The 17,186-nt window shown below is 32.3% G+C and overlaps 1 protein-coding gene across 1 annotated transcript in view; it reads right to left on the bottom strand.

The window, feature by feature from the left end:
* The window catches only part of LOC126885520 (zinc finger protein 85-like), a 63,629-nt gene extending 46,443 nt beyond the window's left edge, over positions 1-17,186 (bottom strand). The window contains exon 1 of the mRNA XM_050652101.1: positions 16,949-17,186. Coding sequence (XP_050508058.1) covers positions 16,949-17,186 — 238 coding nt within the window. The remainder of the gene's footprint in view (positions 1-16,948) is intronic.

The raw sequence follows: 17,186 nt of genomic DNA, 5'->3' as shown, positions 1-17,186 counted from the left end.
TTAGATATGCTTATACTAACTTATATACTTATACTAACTCACTATGTACCATCACTTACATTTTATAGATCAATTTAATATACTCTAGTCCCTTTCTAAAATTTTTCTACTATTAATCATACTTTTCCACCTTAAAATTCCGTTAATACACACACCGGCAAAATTAGCCGAACACGTTAAAAATGGGACATGTTTGATGTCTCGTATTTCATAAACCAGTGGTCCGATTTGAGTGATTCTTTTAGTATGTTATAGCCTCATTATTTAAGAATATCGGTGTAATAATATTGTTGCTAGACAGGTAAATGTCATTTTATACCGGGTGGAACAAGCATACTGTGTTTTTCTCTTAAAGTTCGGAACACCCTGTGGAATATTCCAGCATATACAAAATATTAAAATTAAAACTCGATTGTAGAATTATGCTTTCTTAACATTTTCTTTTTTGATTCATTTGCTTATGTTGGAAAATAAAAAAGTTATGTGCTTTAACCACTAACCATGTTTTTTATTAATAAATCCTCATAGTAGGGGAGAAAAGTATGCTAAATTTGCAATTACTCGAGCGTTCTTGTGACCTGGAGTGGATTGTGAAGAGTGGGTGCTACAACCAAAAAAAGTTAAGTTTTCCGTAAAGTGTGGGACTCTCCATTTTTCAATTTAATTTTCCATTTCCACCAATCGTTTTTTCCGATTATAGCGCCATTTATCCATAATAGGAAAAATGTTGCGAATAAAAGTTGCTCATTTTTACGTCAAGGATCCAAATCTGCAATAAAAATTGGGGCTCCTATTTAATATTTTAATGTAACCCCCCACCCCACCTCCGTGGGGGGTCGTGTTTGGTGCCATTCGGTAGCTTTTTGAAAAATATTGAATAGGTGTATTTTGCAGTTTTACGATCTGATGTTCATTTCGCAAAATATGGCAGGGTTCGTATTTATAATTTTTAATTTACCCCCACCCCTCTCCGTGGGGTGTCACGAGCCCCCACGGAGGTGGGGTGGGGGATTTAATTTAAAATCTTAAATAGGAGCCCCCAATTTTTATTGCAGATTTGGATTCTTTACGTAAAAATAAGCAAATTTTATTCGACATATTTTTTCGAATTATGGATAGATAGCGCTATAATCGGAGTAAAATGTTGTTTCAAATAAAAAATTAAATTAAAAAATAAAAAGTCCCCCACTTTATGGAAAACTTAACTTAACCCTTTTCTGATTTTAGCACATACTCTTCACAATCCAATAGGTCCCCATAACGCTCGAGTAACTGCAAATTTAGTATACTTTCCTCCCCTACTATGAGGATTTATTGATGAAAAACATGGATAGTTGTTAACAAACATAACTTTTTTATCATCTCACATAAGTAAATGAATCGAAAAGGAAAATATTAAGCAAGCCTAAGTCTACAATCGAGTATTAATTCTAATATTTTACATATGCTAGAATATTCCACAGGGTGTTCCAAACTTTAAGAAAAAAACACAGTATGATTGGTACACCCGGTATAAAATGGTACTTACCTGTCTAGCATCAATATTATTACAACGATATTCTTAAATAATAAGGCTATAACATACTAAAAGAATCACTCAAATCGGACCACTGGTTTATGAAATACGAGACATCAAACATGTCCCATTTTTAACGTGTTCGGCTAATTTTGCCGGTGTGTGTATTTTCTTTGGTTTACTTTGACCTATTCATTATTAAAAAAAGAATTTTAAATATCAGACAATATTCTATGAAAATAAAATTTATTGCAGTTACCATAACTCCGAAATAATAAATGTCAAAATCAAAATTAAGTCAATGTCCCTTACGATATGTTCAAAAAAAATCTAAATTAATACTCTTATAGTTGTAAGTAATTAAATATTTACCTTTTGTTAATTTCTAATCTTAATAAATTTACAGTTTTCTCCTAAAGAAGTCACAAAAGTGTGACGAAATATTGAGAAATAACAAATAGATTTTTATTTCACATGACCGAATTGCTGAAACTTCAAACCACTATATATATATATATATATATATATATATATATATATATATATATATATATATATATATATATATATATATACAGTGCGTCCATAAAGTAACGCATAAATTCATTATTTCGTAAACCGGCGAATTTAAGGAAAAATCCCGACACAGGTCGATTTTTATTTCTAATTTCCGATTTTTTGGCATATATATCATACTAGTGACGTCATCCATCTGGGCGTGATGACGTAATCGATAATTTTTTTAAATGAGAATAGGAGTCATGTGATAGCTCATTTGAAAGGGTATTCAATTCTCTATTCCATAATATAATCATTAATATAATTATTTATACAAGGTGTACAAAAAAACATTTTTTTATTAAAATAATTGAGACAAAAAGAAGAATGTGTGTAATTTATCTAAATCAATATACGTTTTAATGTTGTCAGAAAACAGGAAGAAAATGTTTATTTGACAAATAAATATTGTTTTTCGCTTAAATTCATTGTTAAAGCTGCCACCTAGATACCTCTTGTAAGTTTGAACATTTCGTTTAAGCAAAAATCAATGTTTATTTGTCAAATAATTTTTTTCTTTTTTTCTGGCAGTAGTAAAACGCATTTTTAATTAAATAAATTACATTCATTCTTCTTTTTGTTTCAATTATTTTAATTAAAAAAAATTTTTTTGAACACCCTGTATAAATAATTATGTTAATGTTTACATTAGTGAATAGAGAATTGAATACCCTTTCAAATGAGCTATCACATGACCCCTATTCTCATTTAAAAAAATCATCGATTACGTCATCACGCCCAGACGGATGACGTCACTGGTATGATATATATTTCAAAAAATCGTAATTTAAAAATAAAAATCTACCTCTTTCGGGATTTTTCCTCAAAGTCGCCGGTTTACGAAATAACGAATTTATTCGTTACTTTATGGACGCACTGTATATATATATATACAGTGCTAGTCAAAAGTCCGTACCCCCCCTCGTATCTTTTGAACGATTATACCTATAATAGTGAAATTTGGAGGGAGTCAATAAACGGACGTAAGCTTCTTAACTAGTTATGACAGGTGACATAATAGTGACAGATGATGTTATAGGGCCACTGTGACCGATAATTTTAAATAGAACCTTATGGCAAGTGATACCTCGTTTGAAAGGTAATGAAAATACCTATTCAGTCATACTAATTTTTTTGGGTTTAGGTTGATTTTTATTGTGGTGAATAAATTAAATAAATATAATATTGTAGTTTCGAATTTAATTAATAAAAATTCAAATGTCCGCCTATGGATTTTTTGTCAAAAAAGTTGACGTTTATTAATTCTCTAGTAGTTTTTACGTCAACGTCAACCTGTTTGACAAGTAATCATAGGCGGAATTTTGAATTTTTATTAATTAAATGCGAAACTACAATTTTATATTTATTTCATTTATTCATCAAAATTAGCTTAAACTCAAACAAAATTAGTATGACTGAATAGGTATTTTCAATACCTTTCAAGCGAGGTATCACTTGCCATAAGGTCCCATTTAAAATTATCGGTCACAGTGGCTCTGTAACGTCATCTGTCACTATTACGTCACCTGTCATTACTAGTTAAGAAGCTTACGTCCGTTTATTTCCTCCTTTCAAATTTCACTATTATAGGAATAATCGTTCAAAAGATACGAGGGGGGGTACGGACTTTTGACTAGCACTGTATATATATATATATATATATATATATATATATATATATATATATATATATATATATATATATATATATATATATATATATATATATATATATATATATATATATATATATATATATATAATATAAATATATATATATATATATATATATATATATATATATATATAATTTGTGATCACAACTGACCAGTTAGGCACTAAATTGCTAATATAATTGGGTGTGCAGTTAAATAGGGAAAAAAGAAGACCATTAACGTCAACGTCAACCTGTTTGACAAGTAATCATAGGCGGAATTTTGAATTTTTATTAATTAAATGCGAAACTACAATTTTATATTTATTTCATTTATTCATCAAAATTAGCTTAAACTCAAACAAAATTAGTATGACTGAATAGGTATTTTCAATACCTTTCAAGCGAGGTATCACTTGCCATAAGGTCCCATTTAAAATTATCGGTCACAGTGGCTCTGTAACGTCATCTGTCACTATTACGTCACCTGTCATTACTAGTTAAGAAGCTTACGTCCGTTTATTTCCTCCTTTCAAATTTCACTATTATAGGAATAATCGTTCAAAAGATACGAGGGGGGGTACGGACTTTTGACTAGCACTGTATATATATATATATATATATATATATATATATATATATATATATATATATAATATAAATATATATATATATATATATATATATATATATATATATATATATATATATATATATATATAATTTGTGATCACAACTGACCAGTTAGGCACTAAATTGCTAATATAATTGGGTGTGCAGTTAAATAGGGAAAAAAGAAGACCATTAACGTGTTCTCATTTAAACCAATGCATTATATTTCGTACATAGTCATGTACATCATCAGATGCTAGGCTACAATATACAAATAGTAAAAAACAATCCAAATGTTACAAAATTTGATGACTTACTTTATAGAGAAAGGATTGATGTTGGATAGAATAACGTTTTCCACTTCAAATTTCAAATCGAATATTTCAAGGTGAAATAACCGAAAAATTAAGCACCTTTCGGGAAAAACCCATTCAAACTTTTTTAAAGTATTTATAAAAAGCTTTATTTTAACTGTTTATAAAAGTTTCTAGCATTAAAAATAAGCGAGTTACGCTCAAAATAAAGTTGGCCCTTTTTTTTTGGAAAAAAATCATGAAAATCTCCCCGTCTATAGCTCCCCAAATGAAATTAATCGCTATCGCTTTACAAACAATTTACTTAATAATCTATTTTTTATATGATCTGTCAGTCTCACCGGTTTAAAGTGCTTATTTTTGAAAGGGTGATAGTTGAAAAAGCTTGAACGGCATCTAACTAATCACGAGTGTATGCAAATTTTGAACAGCCATATCTTAACCAATTTTTGTCTTACGGAAAAACAAAATGAAACTAGCATATTTATAATGGCAAAACCTATATTTTTTACTCTTTAGATTTTTTTTATCACTAATACTTTTAAGTTATTTTGAAAAAACGAAATTTTTCAAAAATTTTTAGAATTTTTTTTTTACTATAAAACCATTTTTTTTAAATAAGCCCTTCAAACCAATAAAAATTACATATATAAACAATACACATACAGTTAAAATAAATGGTAAAGCGGCAACGATTAATTTTATTTAGTGTGCTAAATAGAGGGAGGTTTTCACGATTTTTTTTACCAAAAAAAGGGGCCAACTTTTTTTTCAGTGTAACTGGTGTATTTTTAATGCTAGAAACTTTTGTAAAAAACAAGTATAAAGCTTTTTTTAGACACTTTAAAAATGTTAAAAAGCTTTTCCCGAAAAGTGCGTAATTTTTCGGTGATTTCGCCTTGAATTATTCGATTTGTAATTAGACGAATAAGAACGTATTTTTCATGAGCTACAACTTTGCTTTTACTTAATTTATAGACTTTACTGATATACCATTTTTTTCGTTTTTTTATATGCTACACTTTTGCTAAGAATATTTTTTTCGATAAAATATTTACTTTTTGAGTTATTTGCGAAAACGGTCTGAAAACGTGGTTTTTTGTCGAAAAATCAACATTTTCAATCGCGAATAACTCGAAAAGTATTGACTTATTTAAAAAGCCTTATAGAACGAAAGTTGCTTATAATCTGTCAATTTATCCATTTCCAAGCTTATTTTAAACACGCGTTTTCACCCCCCCCCCCCAAGTAAAAGCAACCAACGGCACAAATTCAACTTTGAAGTAGAACCTAAATCCAAATTTCATGCCCCTGAAAATTGCACTACAAAACGGTCATTTATTGGGCTAATATCAATTGTTATGAAAATGGTACATTCCATGTCAAATCACTCAGGCAAAAATTTTTGGATCTCCGATTTGTCTGAAAATTGGTATATAGCTTCTGCGGGACGTAAAAATAAGATATTTAAGGTCAAAAAATCTTCTTCTTTTTTTCTCAAAATGTTATTTTATGCGGTTTTACAGTGATTTGGTGTTTATTTAAACAAATTTGCATTTTCTGTCGTAAAGTATCAATGAAAAACATAATATTTTAATCGAAAGGACTCAAAAATGTCAATATATGGCATTATAACAAGTTATTTTGAATCAAAACAAGTTTTTAATCAAATTTTATAGTGTAAAAAACGTTAAAATACCGTTTTCTACATTTTCCTCCATTCCCAAAATACATCATCATCGATTTGGCTTAAAATTTGCCCACAGATAGCCAAAAGATAGGACTTTAAGTGGTTAGAAGGATTTGAATTATATTACAATACCAAAAAAGTTACATGCAGTAATATCAGACTCAAAAGTATATATTAGTCCAGTCGGGATAGCATTTGACCTTGAATGCCGAGCTGCCCAAAATTTAATTTTTTTTATCTTTAGGGGAGTCAATAGTAGCCTAAATTTAAAATCACGAATGAATTCCTCCGTTACGTTAGCCGCCATCTTGATTTTAAAGGAGAACCTGTTTTGCTCAATATCTCCGCCATTTATAACTTTTCGACAAAAATGGTAGGAACTGAAATTGTTCCCAATAAATCGTATTTACAATTATTACAATTTCTTTTTTAACATTTTTTGTCGTGAGTTCGATATTTTCGAGTTAATTGTACTTACAGTAGACGCCTATATTTTTGACTATAATATTGCATGTAACTTTTTTGGTATTGTAATATAATTCAAATCCTTCTCACCACTTAAAGTCCTATGTTTTGTCTATCTGTGGGCAAATTTTCAGCCAAATCGATTATGATGTATTTTGGGAATGCAGAAAAATGTAAAAAACGGTGTTTTAACGTTTTCTACACTATAAAAAGTGATCAAAAGCTTGTTTTGAATTAAAGTAACTTGTTATAATGCCATATAATGACATTTTTGAGTCCCTTCTATTAAAATATTATGTTTTCCATTGATACTTTACGATAGAAAATGCAAATTTGTATAAATAAACACCAAATCACTGTAAAATCGCATAAAATAACATTTTGAGAAAAAAAGAAGAAGAAGATTTTTTGACCTTAAATATCTTATTTTTACGTCCCGCAGAAGCTATATACCAATTTTCAGACAAATCGGAGGTCCAAATTTTTTTTTGCTCCAAAATTGAGTGATTTGAAATGGAATGACCCAAATACAAAAAAAAAATTCTGTGTCATCAAATCTCGTGTTTGAAAATAATGGTTCGATAACGAACCATTGGCGGAAGTCGACTTTAATCCTGTCGACTTATAATCAAGGTGATGCACAGGCAGTAATTTGTTGGGATATTTCTTTATTATGTGTAAAAGCACATATCCACTATGCTTGCGCTCCGAGCTCCTGCAACTGCTCCACATAGTGGACACGTTTGGCGCTCCCGGATTGTGCAACTGTGCGCACTCTGCCTCTACGCTCCAATCTGTGGCGGTTTATATGTAAGGCAAGCCGCACACCAAAGAAACATGAAACATAAAACATGTTTCATGAAAATAAAATACTGCTAAACAAATCTCAAAGTCCGCCTACCAATGGAACGAGTGTGATTCATGCTCATGACACATTTTTATTTTCGGAGTTTCATAAATGGCCGGACGTATATTTGTTTAGCAGTGTTTTATTTCCATGAAACGTGATTTACGTTTCATGTTTCTTTGATGCCTAAGCCAAGCCGCACACCAAAGAAACATGAAACGAAAAACATGAAACGAAAAACATGTTTCATGAAACTAAAACACTGCTAAACAAATCTCAACGTCCACCTACCAATGAAACGAGTGTGATTCATGCTCATGACACATTTTTATTTTCGGAGAGTTTCATAAATGGCCGGACGTATATTTGTTTAGCAGTGGTTTATTTCCATGAAACGTAATTTACGTTTCATGTTTCTTTGATGTGCGGTCGGGCTTAGGGAGCGCATACCGTATCGATTGGAGCAGTGGCAGGGAGCGCGGAGCGCAAGAGGTTCGTGAACATACAGTATTTCTCATGATCATTTTTCAGTGCGTAACAAATGATAGGAAAAAGGGTAAGTCCGTGATAATACACATTTATGACACTGGGTGCGTTCGGACGACCACAGCGGCTGGACAGCTGAGCCAGCAGTAGCTGTCAGACGTCACCGCTGGAAGTCAGCCGCTGAGAGATTTACTAAGCTTTCCCTATCACGGCTGGATGCAACCACTCAGCCGATTTCTGCTGGCAGCCAGCCGCTATGGTCGTCCGAACGCACCCATTTATTCTAACATGACATTTTAGTTAAATCTGACAGTTGTCACATTTTATTTTCAATTTGGAATAAAAACAAATCAAAAGTGTTTCTTGCATTTATAAAATGGTATTTTCTTTGATTTGTATAGTCATAAATTATACAGATTGTATTTGTAATATTATTATCTAATTAAAAAAAAATTATTTTTTTATTATGGCGCCATCTATCGACAACTAGAATAAATGTTATAAAAATGTCACCGACAAAATGTAATCACCGACGTGCCTTTTTTTCTGTCACATACAATTTAATGCGTTAGAAAGAAATCGAAAAACTGTGACGCACTGAAAGATGATCATGAGAAATACTGTAGTGCATGGTTGGCGCTCTCGGACCGTGCAACAGTGTGCGCTCCGCCTCAACGGTCCAATAGGTGGCGGTTTATATGTAGAGGAGCGCATGCCGCCTCGATGGGAGCAGTTGCAGGGAGCGTGGAGCGCAAGAGGTTTGTGAACATAGTGGATGGTTGGCGCTCCCGGACTGTGCAACAGTGCGCGCTTCGCCTCGGCGGTTTATATGTAGAGGAGCGCATGCCGTATCGATGGGAGCAGTTGGAGGGAGCGCGGAGCGCAAGAGATTCGTGAACATAGTGGATGGTTGGCGCTCCCGGACCGTGCAACAGTGCGCCAACGACCGTGCAGCAGTGCATCGGTGGTCTAATATTAAGAACATAGTGGATACATACCTTTAGAAAAACGGGTATTCTGGTATTCAGTTTTGTAATAATCTAGGGCTGGGGGAGGGGGCTACATAAGGGAGGTTGTGTAGTGTTGTAGACAATATGTCGATTTGTCGAATTTATGCAACTTGCACAGTGCCAGATACAGGATTGGAATGTGTAATCTGGAAATATCTAAAATAATTTCTAAAAAAGATAGAGGGCCATTCGACTTCGTTTTTGACAAAGAAGCTGAACAAGGTGTAGGCAATGTTCTAACCATACTATTTTTGTTTATCAAAAATGCAAGGTCCATTTACACTCTAAATGTTTTGAGACTTTTCACAAAAAATAATATTGTGTATTTCAATTTTTATATCTCGGTCCCGCCAAAAATTAGAAAACGAACCATTTTGTTGTGACACCTGCCATTATCAAAGTGTAAAACAATTTTTTTACGAATGATTTACTCTAGTTAATCAAATATATTACATATTATTACAGTATTTATTTGCTTGGCGCTTGGCGGTTAATGGGTTAAGAAAAATAAATATATATTCAACCGAAATTTTGCGCCTAGGGTCTCAAAAAGTATTAAAGTATTATACATTTTTGTAATCAGCATTTCAAAAGCTTTTAAATGAGGTGTCACATGTTGTACTTACCCATTTAAAAAAATCAAAGTTATGACTGTCACCTGAAGAGGGATTTGCTTATATTCTAAAAATAAATAAGTTAATAAAAAAAAAAAAATAAATAAAACGGGATAATACCCGAAGGTTGGCTGTATACCATCTAGTTAAATAAAATTAACATGAAGTAAAACTCCCTAGTGTAGTTGGTATATTTAATAAAAATTATAAAAATTTTTAAAAATCCAAACGGATTACGTTCAAAACGTTTTCGGACTTATCAGTCCATCATCAGTGAACTCTCTGTCCTTGCTAAATAGCCACAATGCCAAACACTGGTCAAGATGTATGTTCTAACTACATGGTGAAATCTGATCTACGATCGTAGTCAAGATGTATGTTCTAACTACATGGTGAAATCTGATCTACGATCGTAGATCAGATTTCACCATGTAGTTAGAACATACATCTTGACCAGTGTTTGGCATTGTGGCTATTTAGCAAGGACAGAGAGTTCACTGATGATGGACTGATAAGTCCGAAAACGTTTTGAACGTAATCCGTTTGGATTTTTAAAAATTTTTATAATTTTTATTAAATATACCAACTACACTAGGGAGTTTTACTTCATGTTAATTTTATTTTTTTTAAATAAGTTAATATGGAGGGGTAACACTTATTCCAGCACACTATATACAGGGTGATGCAGATAAAGGGCCCATTAGAAATATCTCAAGAACTAAAGGTAAGAGAATCATGAAAATTGGATTACAGGGGTTCAAAGCTATGAACTATTTAATGAAAATATTTTGGTCTCTTTGCTACTTCCGGTTATACCGGAAGTTGACTGTAACTTTGTTTTTTTAAATGGAACACCCTGTATATTTTTACATATTTGGATTCTGCTAGATGTCTTCTCTCTTAAAATATGAGATTTTGTAATATTATACAAGGTAGTGTAAAAGATAATTACGGTTTTTTTATAAATTTTGTAGCAAACTTCACACTCTGTAGAATTGTACTGATTTGATATCAAAAACTCCATTTATGTTCAAGTGATTTCTAGTATAGCCTATTATCACTAGAAATTAATTATATAGCGAAATGTTTAATTTTAGTATACAGGGTTTGTCGAAACTCAGAATGAGTATTTTCTGAGTTTTCTTAAATGGAACACCCTGTATCTTTGCATTGTAATAAAATGATATTTTATAGTCCTTTTTTATTTATTAAGCATTCCCTATACCCAACTGCTATAATTTGTAAGTTATTCGTAGTTCTTTAAGCCAAACATTAATTGCAACAAAAATTACGTGAAATTTTATTAGGTGTGCCGTGAAAATATTCAATCATAAATAATTTTTTGAAAATAAATACATGTTAATCTCGACGGACCCTTAATTTATTAATACATACGATAAATGTCATTAGAATATAAATATTTTTCCCTTATTCCGCGACGATGAGCTGGCCAAATACCCAAGTAGGTGGAGGCCAATAAACTAAAGAAGGAGAAGAAGAATATACCTAAATATAACCATAATCATAACTATATAATAAAACTATGTGACGTCACGTGTCGTTTGAACTATTTTATAGAGTAGACTAGAGTAGAGTATTTATTGGTAATAATGTACAAATGTACTTTTACAGGTCAGCAATAATTAAAATTGTCTAAAATTACATTAAAAGTTGACAGTACTTCAGTAAAAAAACCTATTACTAAAATTTAAAAACTAAACACTAATTAAATTACAGGACAAAACAAAATTTAGATCTGAAGTACTCCTCAAATGAGTAGAAAGCACCCATCAGAAGATAATTTTTAATTTGTCTCTTAAATTGGTTAAAATCAAGACTTTTAATAGATATTGGTATACAGTTATAAAATTTCAATGCTAGGTATCTGGTTCCATTTCTGGTCCTCTCAAGTCGACTGAAGTCTGGTACAAGGGCATCATGATTTCTAGTCTGATAAGTATGCTGTTGTGTTTTATACAGATCTACATTTTGATGAACATACAACAGGCACTGCATAATGTACACAGAAGGTAGTGTGAGAATCCTCAGGTTTCTGAAAGACTGCCTACAATCGTCCCGATAACCCTGACCTGTGATTATGCGAATACACTTTCTCTGCTGACCAAACACCTTATCTATATGGCAAGAGTGTCCCCAGGAAAGGATTGCGTAAGTTAGTCGTGAGTGAAAGTTGCTGTGATATGATGTAAGAAGGGTTTGAAGGGAGGTAACCTTAGATAGGTTTCTAAATAAAAAGAGTTGGCTTGAGAGCTTTTGGGAAAGTTTCAGTATGTGCCGTTCCCAAGTGAGTCCCTGATCAAGATAAACACCAAGAAATTTAGCTTCCTGTGAACAATCTGTTAAAATGGGATGTGTAATGGTGTTATGTCTTAGGGTAAAGTTCACTGTTTGTGATTTTGAGTTATTGAGAGAGAGACGATTTGCCAAAAACCATTGGAACAAATTGCTCTCTGTGGTCTCAAGATCAATATCACTGATTTGGGAAGGGTGGTAACTTTGATAGCATGTAGTATCATCAGCAAATAGGACTGTGCTTACCGGGCCCTCTTGTGAAAATCCCAAGTCATTTATATAAATGAGAAATAATATTGGACCTAGAACTGACCCTTGAGGCACTCCATACATCAAAGGTTTTTTATCAGATTTAAGCTGGTTAAAAAACACATATTGAAATCTATCTGATAGATAAGACTCAATCAATTGAATAGACATAGGATGAAAATTATAATGTTGTTCTGAAGCTATTTTCTTGTGGCATTTTTACAATTTTAACTATTTAGAATGGGAAATAAGCCACAATATTATTAAAAAATGATTTTTATTAACGTTTCGACGCCCAAATCGGGTGCCGTTGTCAATAGTATTTTGTATTTTGACAACGGCACCCGATTTGGGCGTCGAAACGTTAATAAAAATCATTTTTTAATAATATTGTGGCTTATTTCCCATTCTAAATAGTTAAAAATGAAAATTATAGGCATGTAATTTTTTAAGAAGAATACTATGAGTGACACAATCAAAAGCTTTAGTAAGATCAAGGAACGAGGCAAGGGTATCAAGAAAGTTTTCAAATCCTTCCAAAATACTGCCTGTAAAATGATCGATAGCAAGTGTTGTTGTTTTGTTTTTTCTAAATCCAAATTGCTGCACTGCAAAAAGCCGATTAGATTCAAAATAGTCATTGATCTGCTTCTTTAGGATTCTCTCAAACACTTTGGAAAGAATTGGCAAAAGAGAAATTGGACGAAAGTTATTATGATCATCAGCCGAACCTTTACGTTTAAAGAGAGGTATGACTTTCGCAGTTTTAAACACTGAAGGAAAAATGCAGGATGAAATTGAGTAGTTTATTAGTTTAGTTAAAGGTAAGCTAATGTTGTGTTTAATTGCCTTGATTATTTTTGTGTTCATTCCATCCGGGTCCTTGCTATGGCTATTTTTTAATTCTTCAATTGCTTTTACAACTTCCTCCAAATTTGTTGGCTCAAATCTGAAGGAGCAATGATTAGAGGCGAATGAAGGAGCATGTGGTATAAAACTAAGGTATGTATTGAATGATTGGTCAGTATGATTAAGTGTATTTATTACATTTTCAGCAATACCACAGAAGAAATCATTAAAACTATTTGCATTGAGTGATGAATTTTTTATTGGTAAATTCTTACATCTTGAGTTTATTAGGGACCACATAGCCTGTTGACGGTTGTTAGAGTTTAATATAAAATCATCATTAGATTTAATCTTTGCCTTATGTATAGCATGTCTGTATTTTTTCCTATATTCTGAGAGTGTTTTCTTTGTCACTAAAACGGGACTAATATACCGCAGAAGACTTTAAATTTGTATTTCTAAGTAATTATGAGTTTTTGAAGCGTGAAATTTTGGAAATCTCATTTTTAAACAAAACTGAACATTATTATGTAATAAAAAAATGTGCAAGTTCCCTATTGCTCTAGATCAGCGATACTCAACCTTTTTCTTTCGTGGGCCACATAGTAGCTATTGCCACAGCTTGCGGGCCGCAATCAAGTTGAAGTAGTATACAGGGTGTTTCATTGGGAAACGGAAATACTTGAATGGTGAATAGAGGTAAATGAGGCGGTTCTAGACATACTAAATTTATTGCTCCACCGACTTTATAACCGAGTTACAGGGTGTTTTATCGATTTTGCCCATAACTTTAGAACCACCTTGTATATTTTTTTGACATTTGGTACACATATGTCACATTTAGAACCCAAATCACCCAACTACTAACGACAGGAAAAATCCAGGTCCAGAGTAAACAAAATTTCAAATCGATTGTGACCTCGAATCAACATCCCGTATGTTGAAATTTTCAAAACCAGTTTGCACAATTGAAAAGAGCTTTAATGGAGCCTCCATTTTTTGCGCAGACAATTCAATGATTTTAATTTTGAAATTATGTCGAAATTTTTAAGAACTCGAACTTTCAAAAGAAAAATTTCGATATATGTAATTTCAAAATTAATGTCATTAAATTATTTGCGCAAAAAATTGAAGCGAGCAATTAAACTTAGCTTTTTGTGCTCTTTTCAAATGTGCAGACGAATTTTGAAAATTTTAAGATACAGGGTGTTGTTTCAAAGTCACAATTATTATAATTTTTTTTTGATAATACGGACCTGAATTTTTCTTGTGATTACTAAATGGGTCGTTGCAATGTAGTAAATAAGTAATGATTATTTTTAAAATGAGTATTTGTTCATTAACTTTAATAATTTATTATTAAAAGTTAATAACATTTTGCTTTTTAATCAGAGTTCTTAAAAATGTCAATATAATTTAAAATTAAAGTCATTAAATGTTCTGCCTCACGCCCAAACACGCCTCAAACACTATCAAATAATTTGAAAAACACGTGAAATTTGACAAATAATTTGATCACAGGGCCTCATAAAATACTCTAGAGGGCCGCATGCGGCCCGCGGGCTGCAGGTTGAGTATCACTGCTCTAGATTTAATACCTTGGCTGCGTTTAAAGATATTTATAAATTTAAGTTGAGTGCGTTGCATTAAATATTTTAATCATACAAACTAGGAACACTAAATAACAAACATTAACCAAAAATGTACAGAACACAAGGACATTAAGTTATCACACACAGTTTTTAAGCTGAGCTTTAAATTCTTTTGGAAAACTATAACAGTTTAAACTTTCTGAATATTGGTCAGCAAATCTAGGTGTTCTAGACATGAAGGAGTTGTGTCCATAGTTTGTGTGATGGGGTCTAACGTAAAAGGGTTGATTTAGCCTTGTTTGTCTACTGGGAATCTGGAGGCTAATTATCTCCAAGAGTTGACCAAAATTATTGGAGTTAGTATGCTATAAAACATTGTGAGATCCTTATGCATGAGTCCGATTTGGAGAGAGGTTATGTTGAGAGACTTTTCCATATTAGAATAGTTGATTTCATCAACCCTCTGGTTTTGTTTAAATGCAACAAATCTTAAGAACTTGTGCTAAACTCTCTCAATAGCTTGAACATGGGTGTTATACTGTGGAGACCAAACACATGAACAGTAATTTAGGTGAGGTCTAACAAGTGAACAATACAATATTTTTATGGATGGGATATTGAGAAAGTCTTTAGCACAACGTTTGATAAACCCTAAAAGTTGAAGTGATTTTGAGGCAATAGATGAGATATGGGGGATGTAGGATAAGCTGGAATCGAGCACAACACCTAGGTCTTTTATCTGAGGTCTTTTATCTGAGATAAAAGAAATGTTATAAAAATCAAAATTTTGGGTCAAAACCTGATTTGGGCATCAGCGTTGTTTGAAGGTCACTGCCCTTTGAAAAATATCACAGCTGGCACTTTGATAATACTTTTAGGTGGAATATGTTACTTTTGGGCACTACTACAGCAGTTTTTGGATTTATTAAACCTTTTAAAACTTGCAAAAAGTTACTTCAAAAATGAGACCAAAATTTTTGTTGTTTTGATGTACATAACCTTACTTATCCTTGTATTCTTTTCCTTTGTATTCTTTCAGATAGGTAGGATAACAACCATTCTAAAAGTTCATTTTGTATACCCAGACCTCTCAATTTATTGATTAAAATCTTGTGATTTACCCGGTCAAACGCCTTTGTAAAGTCTGTGTATACAGCATGAACCTGGAAGCCACCTTCAAGAAATTCAAATTAAGTTCAGTGGAGCGACTAGAGAGAAATCCAAATTGCTGGTTGATAAAACAGCCTTTTAAACTTGCTGACAAATAGTCACAAACAAGACTGTCAAAAACTTTGGGAATACAACTCAGAATACTTATCGGACGATAATTGTTCACTTGAGATTTATCTCCAGATTTTAGTATTGGGGTAATAAAGCTAGTTTTCCAGTAGGCTGGGAACATCCCTGTCTTTAATGACAGGTTAAGAATGTGAAAAAGAGGTCTAGAAAGTAAAAAGATTAAGTGTTTAAGAAAAGAAGGTTTTTGTTGTACTTTTATATGAGTTACACCTATTCAGTCTGTACAGTTAATTTATCAAATATTTGAAATCTACTACCTACAAGTAGTACAGTAGTACCCCGATTACCTGGGTGCGGATTATCCGTGCTATGATTTTCTATTACTCAAGTTGCATTTTTGAGGTTTTATCAAAATAGCGTCATCATAAATCACTTGACGGGAACTCTAAATGACGAGAAAGACTCATAATGAAAGATATATTTTTTCTGTTATCTTTTTATGGTAGGTACATGTGTATACCTCGTCCAATTTACTTACCGTTGCACGTCATCCGCGCCATAGCCTGTGACATGATACCAACACGAAATATTTAGGCGGTGGGTGTGTTCTTTTTTAGAATCAAAATGATTCTAAAGGGGAACACACCTACCGCCTAGATATTTTGTGTTGGTATCGTGTCACAGGCTATGGAGCGGATGACGTGCAACGGTAAGTAAATTGGACGAGGTATATGTGTATAGGTATGTGTATACGTACATGTGTATTATACATAAGAAATACATGTTGGGATTATCCATGCTTTTCAATTATCCGTGCCATCTCCAGTCCCAAGGAGCACGGATAATCGGGTTCTACTGTACTTGTATGTAAACCTAAGTTGATAATAAATTTCCTCAGCATACAATTTGTTTATTGTATTAATCAGTTTTATTTACTTACTTTCTTCGTTTTTTGTTGGCTTTTCTTCAAGTGGTGAAAATTTATATTCATCTTGTTCTACTTCAGTTTTTAGGGGGAATTTGTTTAAATCTAAATCAACAAATGTGTGGTATGCAGGTTCTGTCTTGGGTTCTTCCTTGATCTCAATTTTGAACGTATCCAAAAGACCAACACACGTGTCATTATTATCTATTTCCATTTTACAACTTTTCTCACTACCTTCTTGTTTTATTTCCAT

The sequence above is a fragment of the Diabrotica virgifera genome, chromosome 5 (assembly GCF_917563875.1).
Source record: "Diabrotica virgifera virgifera chromosome 5, PGI_DIABVI_V3a".
NCBI classification, from domain to species: Eukaryota; Metazoa; Arthropoda; class Insecta; order Coleoptera; family Chrysomelidae; genus Diabrotica; species Diabrotica virgifera.
This window is presented reverse-complemented; position numbering and strand designations above follow the sequence as displayed.